A 13,552-nucleotide genomic window follows, 5' to 3' on the forward strand; every position below is an offset into this window, starting at 1 on the left:
TTACATATGTATCCTTAAAACAATTATGTATCCTATAACTGGCAAGCAAGGCATTTAACACTGCAGATCTCAAAAAGTTCACTGAGCCAAGTAATGTTCACAATGCCTTTAATTTTCATTTTACAATCTGACTGCGGTAACACATTCAATCTTTTATTTTCATGAAGTTCATGAATCCGTTGTGAAATTCCAAGCATTAATATTTCATAACAACTTACATCAAGGAAGGGAGAGATAAAAAGTCAGAACAGACAATACTGAGAGTCTCACCTCCTGAATGTGTGACACAATGGCAGCTTGGGTTTCAATATCCAGTTGTTTTATTCTTTCAATAAACTCTTCTTTTCTTTCACACTGTTAAAAGAAAACAACACACCCTGAAACAGTGCTACATATCCTAAAACTTACTGCATCTTTTTTTATTCAATTAAAAAAAAAAAAAAATTCAAAACCTCCTTACATTGCTAATGACAAAATTTTTAAGATCTACACTTTGTCACACCAGAAGGTATAATAACACTTCATTGCTCCATATGGAGCATGGACTAAATTATGCATTAAATTATTTAAACTTTCTACTGTCAGTACAATTAAGGCTAAGTTAAATGGCTGGGTTTGCTCTTTAAAAACAAGTTTAACATGCAGTGAGCTCAAGAGGTGGGGCAACTGTGGGAAGAAATCATCACAGCTTCATTAACGGAGCTCCACAAACATAAACCTCCATTTATGTTGCATCATTTAACCTGTTTGCTTTGCTGTTTTCATTTTGCTTGGTTTTGGCAATGAAAAGAAATGCATCACTTCAGATACTATTGTAATCAATGCATAATGCTTGTTAGACCAAATCGGCATGTGCTTTAGATAAGAAATGGGACTGAGAAACATTCTGGATAAAAATGACTGACATTTCAGATTAACAGATTTTAGTAAATCTTTTACTTGAGGCAAACATCTGCTATCTGTACACCTGCAATTGTACACTAACAACATTACTCCCTTCTTGTAACAACTGTGCATTGTGGAGAACTTAAGCATTGCTTAAAGTTGTTTTTTTTTAACTCATTTAAAGTGCCCTTTTGGGGCCTGGTTCTGAGTCTCAACCATTCCTTCCATTGGGAAGAACTCATTCTCATAAACAGGGACTGAGGATAAACAGCAGCTTGCTAAATCAGACCTTTATTCTTTGTGCTGCAACGCAACAGGGAGATAGTTCAGAGCAGTCATATTTCGACAGCCTTACTCTGACATAATTGACTTGACGTAGCCCAGCAGGATAAGTGTCCTAAGGCATGACAAAAAACACTAGACGGACCTACAAACATGGACAGTTATAAGCAAAGGCGAGCCCGCAACCATCTATTGTTTACCACCACAGAGGTCTGGTGGGCAGAACACTGACTTCTTTATCTGGTAACTGTCATGCATTTCTGTGGAGTTTCCCATATACATTGCCTGTCTCTTTATTTTAACAAATGCCGCATAAAAATCCCCACATGAATATACAAAGTATCTATTCATTTCAGATTTTCTACACATAATATTCAATCAAAAGATTATGCAAATAAAGTCAGCATTCATTAAACAAATGTTTAGACTGTTAGCTCATCTGTTTATTTGGCACTAATATGTACTGTCCAATCCGTATTTTAAAACGGTAAGAATGATTATCTTGATATCAAGACCACTGTTCAAAGCTTATCTCTTCCCACTTTGTTATCAAAGTGGACTACTTAGTTGCAAGAGTACATATCCTGTGGCTGATAAAGCACTGGCAACAAACTGAGGCTACTACTATCACAAAGCGTGCCTCCTTTTCTTGCATTTCTTTCATTCACCGATTGTGTCTTCTCACAATTTCAGCTCACAGGCTGTCTTGAGCTGGAGATTTGTTCATACAGCACTGATTTTCTGCTAGATTTTCTCACTACAGAAAAAATAACAGGTTCAAAAAAAGAGAAAAAAAAAATCTGATTTTTCAAGCCTCTAATGAATGTTCACCTGCACAGCACATCCCAGAACCAACAACAGCAGCTTCTTAATTTCATCCATACTTTTACCTGGAGAAGAAAAAAGGGAATCAGCATGTATGTACAACAAGTTCAGTACTTGCAAAATACTCCAAAATATCTGCCTGAAAAGAGAAATAAGACCTTTGAACAAGTGCCTGGACAATAAAATAAGTATGTGTTAATTACAACATTACCATGCTTTCCATATAACAATACAATTATTATGGAATAGTATCCCAGATCCAGCAGGACTTTTTTTCCCCTCTGTTTAGTATCCTCACCTATATTTTCTGAGTTTTTTCTGATCAAGATGTGGGGGGCAGGGGGGAAGGAACAAAAAAAATAAATAATCCACAAGCAGAAAAAAAAAAACCCAAAACTAAAACCAAAACAGCTCTCAACAAACCAACTTTTACATAGTTCAATGCATACACCAGTTTTGTGTTTAACAGGGCTTAAAAAAAACCACCCCTTGTTTTGTGATTAACAGGGGTGCAAAAAAGCTCACCAAACCACCACAACTTCGCCCCACTCCAAAAAAAAAACCATGCTAAAACAAAACAAAACCACCCAGGGCAGAAGCAAAGGAGGGTTACTTTTAAGGAAACGACTTGTCCTAAATTCTCTTTCTGTAAAACAGTTGCCAGTCAGACTTCCAAAAGCTGAATGCCATTCTGTGCACGTAAATTCTCTTTGAGAGATGTTTTAGCAAATAAATTCTGCCTCTGTTCTGCATCAAAGCCCGTTCACACTTTGAAGCAGAAACCCCATGTGCTAAAAGGGATAAAAAAAAAAAAAAATGAGTGATGTAGAAGACAGAATATGCAGCTAACCATATGCTCTGGGAGCCGGGTGGGGAGGAGACACACGCAGGTTATTACTGCAGGGAACCCTGCTGCGACCAACAGCCCTGCCGGCTGCCTCCAAAGGTTAGGAGAGAGAAAGCTTCACAAGGGTAACTGGTGCAACTTTGAGCCAACTTGTTTCAATAAAATTAATGTGAGGATTGTTGCGTGGTAAAGAAACTTAAGTATATCAGAGTTAGATAAAGAAAGACAGAAGGCAAAGAGCTTCGATGAGGAAATAAAAAATCATCATGGGGTTAGGTCCAGGAAAAGCCTGTCCTCATCCACACTAGGAGAGAAGATGGAACGAGAAACAGGCCATGCAGTTTTCTCTCATCCCTATACATCTGCAGGCTTCCTGATACAGAATGCGTAACTGTGGGATAAACACTTTCACTTTATACCCTGCTTTACTTGCACGTTCAATTGCTCCTATCACTAAACAGACAGATACTAATTTCTCTGAGTGCAACTGTGTTCCTCCACTAACCCCATGCCCTTGTAACACTATACTGGCAGAAGGTTAGAGGCATGTACAGGACCCAAGGCTGGGAACTGGAGCTAAACTGACTCATGAGTTAAGCTGCTGCAGCCCCGCCAATGCACGAAGGCACACTGACCTAAAATGCCACACGGGTTACTTCCACCCTCTGAAACTTGCAAGCCAGCACAGCCATGTGCAGGCAGCTTCAAAAATAACATGTTTTCTTCCTATTTCCTGATTTTAGAGCACACAATTGCCCTGAACCAGTCTCTAAATGTACCTTACTTGCTCAATAATTTTTCAATGACATTTTGTAATGTTGATATTTGAAACGTTTCATGACCGCCCTACAAAAGCTACCGGTATATGTACAAATCCCCACCAGAACTCTCAACATTGAAGTCCCACATTTGTAACCATTAAGATTTTGCAAGCAGAAATACTTCTGCAGAGACGGACATATTTAAAACATGCTAGTTCACACTTCACCCTACAAGTACAATATTGTTAATTTCCCTGCAGAATATTTTTAACAATCATTCTTATTCTTTCCCCTTTACCTAGCAACACATATGGCTTGCTCTTCTCTGAAAATTACTATTTAATAGGTACATAACATTTCAGTCTGGAATTCTGATAGTTCTGTACAATTCTGAATAGCACAATGTTAAATTAGGTAGTGTCACAAAAAAAACCATCAGCAACAACAACAACAAAATCTGTTACTTCATGAACAGTTCATTTGAGGGCATTACTAATCCAAAGATTCAGGTCTGATCAGAAGACATTTTTACATGAAAACAAGTATTTATCAGAGTTTTGGCATCAGTTTCACTCTGCATCAGCTTCAGAGAAGATACAGACCAGGTATTAAACGCAGAGCACGACATGAAAGCAAGTTCCAAATTATGGAGGGCAAGTCCATAAGTGGACTTACGGAGCGCATCTCTCATTCTCCCAAACTTAGGCGGGGCAGAACATCTCCATGAGAGACTGAAAGAGTAGCTATCAGGTTGCTTGCTCTGGATCACAGACAACTGCCCTAACCCCTGCATGCTCCAATGGTACCTCATCATTGACCATAAATTCCAATCCAGGCACCATGGCATTACAGCTGTCCTCAAGGTGAGCCTAGTGGCTTGGAATCACTCATTTAAGAAAACATCAGAGTTACTTTCCAACAGCGAGAGCATCTATACCATCTGAAAGACATGCAAGCTACTTAAGCCATGCAAACTACACTTTACCTCTCTGCACCAAAGGTGCTATTCTCTCCGTGAGATAACAGACGGACATCAGTGATGCTCATGACCCTGTGAGGTAAAACACCTTCAGCTACTACTGCAGACTAACTTAGCAAGGTCAAACCTGGTCTGGGTTGGTCAACTCAGGGACTGACCTTACCTGGAAACACCACTCTGAAACCCTGTTCCCACTTGGGCCCTCCCATCAGGAACAGAAGTCAAGACAGACATGGCAAGCCCCTTTGGCAGGGAAGTCCAAGCCAGAGTTTATAGAAAGGACTGAGAAATTAAAAGACTCAAGGTAACCGTGAGTGTTTGCTACTGTTTTAAACATAGCATTTGGCAGTCTGCTCTCCTCACTAGCAGCTTTCAAAGAAAACTTAGCTGTCAGGAGTTTTCCAAGATTTTTTTAAGAAGTTATTTTCTGCTTGCTGACATGCTATGGACATGTAATGAAAGTGAGATTGTACTGCCCACTAGAAAAGCTTTTAAGGTTAAAAGGTCTACCTAGCATATCTGCCAGCCACACAAATGTTTGATCATGTTGATCATGTGTGGCTGTTTTTTAAAAGAGATAAATTCCTTGGGCTTTCATTCAGAAGTTGCTTCCCATGGGGTGGAGACAGTTTGTTGGCATCAAGGCACTCCAAGATAACTCATACTCAAGTTAGGTTTCAGTAACATTTTAAAGCCATGTAGGATAACATCATTTACAAGAGATATTTAGAAGAAATGAGGTATGCGTGAAAAAAATCTATCAAACTGAAGAGCTTTGAAGAAAGTTTTCAATTGAAGAATTGAAGAAAGTTTTCAATTAAACCAATTAAACCTCAGAATGAGCCAGGAAGCCCTTTCATCTCACACACAAGAGAGCTGAGAGTGGAGTGCCCAAGATTACTAAGTGTATCAGAAGCACATCTAGGATTATCACATGGCACAGCAGCTAGGTTCCACACTCAGGACAGTATATTTATCCTGTAAATCATGTTGAGCAAAAAGAAGTGATCTTTGTTCCTTATTTAGTAATGCCTCCTGAACAGTGAATGATCCTGCAATGTTTTTTCAGAATGCTTGATTTGTGCTAAAATTCAATAAGTTGGTATAGCTCATTGTGCAACTGCATAAGAAGGAATGCACAGGCTTCCCTGTGCTGGCTCACTGGGATGACACAAGCCCTTCCTAGATGGCTGGGAAGAAAGTTTGCTGGGTCTACCCAGGCTTATTAGCTGACCTTACCAAGACAGTGTCCTCCTACAACCTGGAATGCAAATGCATAGGTCTGAGGCAGTGCCTGGCAGACAGGTACCTACAAGCTGAAATTAATGGACAGGATTCAAACTAGCACATAAACAGAAAGGTGCTAATAAAAAAAAAACAACAAAACCCCACAAACAAACAAAAAAACCCAAACCAACACTCCCCCCCAAAAAAAGAAAACCAAACACCACAACAAAAAAAAAAAAAACCAACACCATACCCCAAACCACCACCAAAACCCCAAGAACACCCCCAAATCTCCTTTCTTTTACACCTATTTCTGCCTGCAAGGGAGGTGTCAACCTGGGGCATTTCCAGAAAGACCATCTGCTCCCAGCCGTGAGAGGGGACCAGTGGTTTTTCTGGAAAACAAAGGGAGGGAAAGCCCGAGCACCACCTGTGCATCCTGGGAGCCTCCCTGTACCAAAGCCAGAAGACTACTCCGCTCTCACAGGACACAGAGGGTGGGAAACAGATGGCAGGATCCAGGGAAAAGGCAGGCATTAGGATTAGCAGACACAGCAACAAAACAAGGCGGACAAACGTAAATTAAAAAAAAAAAAAAAAAAAAAAAGGAGAGTGTGCTAGGAAAGATGTCAGGGAAAACAGGAATGAGAGTGCCCAAGCATTCAAAATCTTGAGCTTTTGCCGCTTTCTTCTGTACATTTCAACTTTGACGTTCCCCCAGTGGAGGAGAGGGGAGCAGTGGAGGAGAGGGAGTACCAGTGCATGTAGTGGTACATAATGCAGTGGTGGTGGATGTGCAGAGAAGGTGGGAAGTAGTAAAACACACAAGTGCCATTTTTCCCAACTGTAGAAACATGCTGAGTGAGAAAAGCTTGATTGCTAGATTTACACTATTGACCCAGTGTTTTGTTATTAACTTCATCTTTTATGAACCTTTGTGCCTCTGGAGAATCGTGAAACAGAATGAGGAAGGAAACCAGACATGAAAAAATACCCCAGTGAGAGTAGACATCTTTTATGATTTTAATGAAGTTTCTATAGACACTTTCTAGCAGGGACTTTGGGCTCCCTCATTCACAAACTTCATGTGCAATTTGAAAAGCTAAATGGCAACATTTTCTGAAGAGACAGAAATGAGCCTACTTCAGGCAAATAAAACCTCATTTCCATTCTTGGTCTGAAAATAAGTTAAAATCCCACCCACATCCTAATTAATTATGACTGTTTCAAAGGATTAATTGCCATCACTTTCCAAGTACACTCACTAGCTGCGTTAAACTAAGCATGTCTAGAAACTAAGAAATTAGTCAAGGCCTTTAAATAGATGTTCAGAACTAGTACTCTATACTGATATTCCTTGTGCATAAGGCATGCAAAAACCAGAGATAATTATAGAAATTGATTACAATGATGTATACAGATGATAAACTGATGATTCTCATATTGATCACTGGGGGATTTGTGGTGCAGTAATTAATTGAAAAAGCTGTTCAGTAAGCAAAAACACGGGGGAACACAAAAGCAGAGGAAATTTAATGGTAGTAGCTCTCCACCATACAGAGAAGGGATTAAATCCTGTAACATCAACTGCATCTTTCTGCAAGTCAGATTCCTGGGAAAACTTTCTAAATCCCGTAATTAAACTTTCAAGTTTCTTTTCAGCTCCCTATATTCTAGAAACCAGTCAAAGCCTTCATCTTCTTACAAATATTTTTGCCACAGAATTAAAGTAGACAAAATTGGCATGACCTGGATCAAAATGATTTACTGGACATGGAAGCAAGTAAAGCTCCTAAACTTAGCAGACATGTTCCTTCTCGTATGCAAAAGCCAAATTGCTATGGCATTTTTAGTGATGGCTACACTGTTTTGCCAATAGTCTCACAATCAAAGCAGAAATGCAGAAGCCCTCAATAGTCCCAACTGCTGAATGCCAAATGGGACCTAAATAGCAAGAACAGCATTCTCAGCTTCAGAGCTGTTCTGGTTATAATTTAACACATGTAACACCACTTTTGGATGTGTTTTAGAGGACAAAAGTAAAATTTGCAGATAGCACTGGTGAACACAGCTCAAAAACATGCATGACAACACATCATGTGTGCTTGTTAAAAGGAGTAAGCCACTGAAGTTGTTACACTGTGAATCATATTGAGTGTTCTAACAGCTCTCTGCTCTTGGACCTATGGAGTCAATAGAGTGATTAGGAACCTTCCCAGCAAACAGTACAGAGCAACACTGTATTTGTTCCAGGAATGTGATTGTGGGATCAATTTTTCTTCCTTTGTTCAAAAGGGACAACTTACAGGACGGGGAAGGCAAAACTGAAATTTTACTGCTGCCTCTCACCCACCCCAGCCCCACAGACCACCTACGCCTCGGTCTCCAGCTCCTAGTGCTCCCCACATTGCCCAGTACTGCCTTTGCAGATGCCCCCTCCAGGACTCTTCCTTCCCTCTCAGTCTGTTTGGATCATTGTCTCTGGACTGGATCACTGACACAGAGAAAGTGGTTTCTCTTCTACCATTCCTGATGCTTTTAAACACTTCCCTCAAGTAACGGCCTCCATCATCTCTTCTCACCCCACTGCTGTCATCCCCTGCCTCCTCTCTTACCCATCACCTTTCCCTGGGGATTCTCTGTATTCATGTCAGAAGCACCACTTTCCATGCTGATGACTGCTTTGTCCTCACATCTCTCTATTCAATCTGCAACACTCCTTTAGCTCTCTCAACTGACTAGGGAGAAGTGTTTCACTTGTTTTTCCCTTCCTCTCACTCCTCTCTGACACATTCAGTAACAAGGACATCAACCTGATAGTCACCCAGTCATTGCTCACCCATATTGCTCACCACAGCCTACTTCATTCAGCTTTTTATACTTGTTTTACTAACTTCTCAGCTTTCTCCTCCCTGTTCCCTTTCCAAGCTTTCTGTCAATCCTCAGACAGGTTCCTCTTCCTGAAAGAAGTTCTAGTTCTCCACTTCTCTAACCATTTTTCAGCACATCTTACCAGTGATCATCTGCCTAAAGCTAAGACTGAGATGAGCTTCTCTTGAAATCCTATCCCTCAGACACTTTACTCCTTGAATACATTCTTTGGAGCAAGTACATCGAGTATTTCTTTGTTCACCACCCTCCTCTGTAGTCTCTAAGCTGGGACTGGTTGTGCAAAATTTTCTGGTTGTGACTAAAGGAGCTGGAAGACGGGAACACACGGATGACCAATATCCTTCCTACAAGACAAATCTTCAAAGACATAAAGATCTACAGCGCTGACAAAACCCAGCAAGCCAATGATGGGAAATTATAGCTAAATACAGGACAGCTTTCAAATATGCAGCTTCACCAGGAACCAACATTGTGGTTACTCCATTATGAGTCTCCTGCCAAATGTCGCTCAGGAATGGCCATGACAAGAAACCAGCCAGCATTTTCCATTGATACTTAGCCAGCAGAGATACTGCCTTGTTGGCCCAAACATCTCTATTGAACAGCATTCTTGATGCTAGCAGCCCAGGCTCTGCCCAGTGCCTGTACAACTGTGAAAAGCAACAGCTCTTGCATTTCTATTTCCTTCTTTACCCATAACAGTAGCCTGTACAGGAGAATTGAGACCAGCACTTCAGACTTTAATCTGCTTGCTGAACATGTGGGTGCCTTACTCACAGCTTGATTTTATTGCAAAAGTGCCAAAACTCTGAGTTTCAGTGATCCAGCATCTCCAAGTTAATACTACTGCTGCTAAGAGCAGCAAGATAAAAATCTCCCGTCAAGGTTTCTGCCATTTGTTTGCTCTAGAGATGCTGATCACTGTGTCATTCCCCATCACTGCTGACAAGGTTCATCCACTTTTCCTTTTTTGGTAAAAACAAATATAGTGTCCTTGATACTAGCACAGGGCTAAAGCATAGACAGAATGGGCACTAAAAAGATAATCAAAAAGAAAAGCCACAGCAATAAAACCTTTCATTTCAGAAAGGTCATTCTACAGAGAAGTCTACTTCATTTTCAGACTTAACAGGTTTCATTTTACCTCACCAAAAACACTGGGGTCTGGACAGGAGCTCACTGGCTTCCAGGTCACTTTTGATGTGACACCTCATGTGGCAGATGTCCTTGCCTAAACAACATGGCCAGACAGATGTTTTTCTCCTTGTCCACTCTCTTCACTTATTCCAGTGTATCATATATGTGTTTTTTCACCCCACCACACATATTTCGCTTCCCACACTTCCTTTGCAACAGTTCCTTCACACTTCAGGGCAATTCTACAAGACTCTTTCTGTGTACATATTGACGCAACTGAACTGATTATACAGGCATACAGGACAGAAAACCTGGAGGGCAAACAATTCTACTGCAGACTGTATCCTTGGTCACTTGCAGCAAGAAGTGAAGAGACATGTTAAAGTCCGAGCAGCAACTGCTTGAAAGTCAAGAACCAACTCATTATCACATGTTTGACATGCAAACACATATCAGATATTACATTTCTATGTACAGGTATGGAAATATAAGTGGTGTATATTATATATATTAAACTAAGACTCGGCAGTATTCAAATATTTGTAGTTTGGCTGCAAATATGTACAGTTTGTTTAAAAGCATGTTTCCAATTTGGCCTGTTTAGGAGACTGGTTGACAGAGTCCCTTGGATGGCAGTTCTGAAGGAATCCAGGAAGGCTAGACATTCTTCAGTAAGGAAATCTTAAATGTGCAATATCAGGCCATCCCCACGTGCAGAAAGATGAGCCAGCAGGGAAAACCACTGGCCTGGCTGAACAGAGCTTTGACTGGAACTCAGAGGAAAAAAAAAAAGGAGAATTTATCACCTTTGGAAGAATGGGTAAGCAACTCCAGAGGACTCTGCAAGGATGTCACGAGCATTCTCCTGAAGAAACTGGCTGCTCATAGCTTGGACTGGTATACCATTCACTGGGTAAACAACTGGCTGGATCGCCAGGCCCAAGGAGTGGTGGTGAATGAAGATACATCCAGTTGGTGGCTGGTCACAAGTGTTGTTCCCCTGGGCTCAGTACTGGGGCCGGCTCTGTTTAATATCTATATTAATGATCTGGACAAGGGGATTGAGTGCACCCTCAGTCAGTTTGCAGATAGCACCAAGTTGGTGGGAGTGCTGATCTGCCTGAGAACAGGAACGCTTTACAGAGGGATCAGGACAGGCTGGACCAATGAGCTGAGGCCAACTATATGAGATTCAACAAGGCAATATGCCAGGTTCTTCACTTGGGTCACAGCAATCCCATGCAATGCTGCAGGCCTGGGGAAGAGTGGCTGGAAAGCTGCTTGGTGGAAAAGGACCTAGGGATGCTGACTGATGACCGCTGATCATGAACCATAATGTGCCCAGGCAGCCAAGAAGGCCAATGGTATCCTGGCCTGTATCAGAAATAGTGTGGTCAGCAGGGCCAGGGAAGTGATTGTCATCCTGTATTCAGCACTGGTGAGGCTGCACCCTGAATACTGTGCTTGGTTCTGGGCCCCTCACTGGAAGAGGGACACTGAAGTGCTGGAACAGGTCCAGAAAAGGTCAACAAAACTGGTGAAGGGTCTGGAGCACAAGTCTTATGAGGAATGGCTGAGGGAACTGGGGTTGTTTCATCTGGAGTAAAGGAGGCTCAGGAAAGACCTTATCACTCTCTACAACTACCTGAAAGGAGGTTGTAACACGGTGCTGGTCTCTAATCCTAAGTAACAAGTGATAGGACAAGAGGAAATGGCCTCAAGGAGCACCAGGGGAGATTTAGATTGGAAATTAGGAAAAGTTTCTTCACCAAAAAGGTAGTCAGGCATTGGAGCAGGCTGCCCAGGGAAATGGTGGAGTCACCATTCCTGGAGATATTTAAAAGATGTGTAGATGTGGTGCCCAGGGACATGGTTTAGAGGTGGACTTGCCAGTGCCAGGTTAGTGGTTGGACTTGATGATTTTAGAGGTCTTTTCCAATCTAAACAATAATATGATTATATTCTAATTTAAGGTAACAAAACAAATAGAAATTTTATTCAGCATTTCAGGAGCAAAGGGTTAAGAACCCAACAAACTACTCACCAGAAAGAGGATCTTTGCCAATCATCAAAACATTTGGTAAATTCATTACAATCAGCTGCTGGAGGACCTCCTAAACAAAAGAGAACAACAGGCAAAGTTCAGTGTGAAGGAATCCCAAACAATCACACCACAAGAAATAAAGAGCTCCATAGTTTACAAAGCTTTAAACATACTGGCAGGTCAGAGGTCACAAGAGGAAGCCCCACTTGAGAGAGAAATCACTATTTGAAGACCACATAGGGTTGCACAGCTAACATACACTAATCACCTCTTTTAACAATGGCTAATATAGGACTTAAGGAGCCCCATGGCACTAATCAGAACTAATGCATGGCCATGCCAGGCACACCAATCAGTCATGCCTTTACCCCAGGCATGACCTGTATTCAACTGATGTTCAACATACAGCTGCTGTCATGTTTCAGGGTGTATAAATGCAGCTGGTTCAAAGGTACCTAGGCCATTCTGTGAAGTCTGAGTAACTCAAATAACTGGTCAAATTATCTCATGGGTCTGAGATTTTAATGATGGGCAAGGGAAGTGGGTGTGGGGGAAAGCTATTGAACGGGCATCTGGCACTGCTCAGAGAAACTGGATTTAAAGTTCTAGTTTAGTTCTAAGTTCCCATTGTTTTTACAATGGGGGCTAAAACAGATTTAAATATGTCATGAACCTTGTTCAAAGGTCATTATATTTTGGGGGGGATACCACATACCACAGCATGTCATGCCCACTATGTAAACTGGGGGCAGTTACCCAGAAGGGCTAGATCACTGCTCGGTCGGGCTGGGTATTGGCCAGCAGGTGGTGAGCGGTTGTATTCTCTTCCCTTGTTATTTCCCTTATCATTATTATTGGTGGTAGCAGTAGTGGTTTGTGTTATACCTTAGTTACTGGGCTGTTTTTATCTCAACCTGTGGGAGTTACATTCTTTTGATTCTCCTCCCCATCCCTCCGGGAACAGGAGGAGGAAGGGGGTGGGGGGTGAGCGAGCGGCTGCGTGGTTATGAGTTATCAGCAGGGCTTCAACTACAGCAGTTCTTGTCATGAAAGTTTGTTTGAAAGGGAGGTGCACTGCTTGGTCAGGTTCAACCTTCACATGTCAGGTGCCTGAAGCTACTCTGAAGTGACAGAACAGGCTTAAGGGATAGAAAAGGCTACAAGTCCTGGGACAGGCAAAATGCTGAAACACAGACAAATAAATACATTACAGAGGAGACTCCGCATAATAATTTGATCAGCCATGAACCCCAGTAACATACAGAGCACGAGAGTACAGTTGTTACCTTCAAACTACAGTTACCAGCACTCTCTTGTGATGATATGAATAAAACATTTTGTAGGCAAGTATTTATTTCACATAAAAAGCCTGGGAGGAAAATGGTGTGTGATTAAAACTCTGTGCTGGAATTCAGGAAACAAAAGATTCACACACAGAGCTCTACCAAATGTTTGGCATGTGCCTTTTCTTTGCTTGTCTCTATTCCCCAGCCCACCTCTAGGCGACTGGAAGGGCACATGCACTGAAACTTGCAAAGCATTCAGAGCCAGGGGAAAAGTACCGCAGCTGAGCACAGTAACGCATTTCCCAAAACAATCACTCATTCACCCAACCACTTCCCCTCCAAGTTACCCCATTGTTATTCCTCTGCTTTCACAGTTACTATAGGAGG

General features: G+C 41.6%; 1 protein-coding gene across 2 annotated transcripts in view; it reads right to left on the reverse strand.

Moving 5' to 3' along the window:
* CCDC88C (coiled-coil domain containing 88C) overlaps positions 1 to 13,552 on the reverse strand; it is a 96,108-nt gene that overhangs the window by 44,293 nt on the left and 38,263 nt on the right. For both annotated transcript variants that reach the window (XM_061463781.1, XM_061463780.1), the window contains exons 4-6: positions 11,880 to 11,949; positions 1,999 to 2,057; positions 271 to 354 (exon numbers count right to left, since the gene is read on the reverse strand). In XM_061463781.1, the coding sequence (XP_061319765.1) occupies positions 271 to 354; positions 1,999 to 2,057; positions 11,880 to 11,949 (213 nt within the window). The remainder of the gene's footprint in view (positions 1 to 270; positions 355 to 1,998; positions 2,058 to 11,879; positions 11,950 to 13,552) is intronic.

This window comes from Pezoporus flaviventris, unplaced genomic scaffold, assembly GCF_033815535.1.
Source record: "Pezoporus flaviventris isolate CSIRO_AGI_PZ_B2104156 unplaced genomic scaffold, CSIRO_AGI_Pfla_v1 ptg000036l, whole genome shotgun sequence".
Taxonomy (NCBI): domain Eukaryota; kingdom Metazoa; phylum Chordata; class Aves; order Psittaciformes; family Psittacidae; genus Pezoporus; species Pezoporus flaviventris.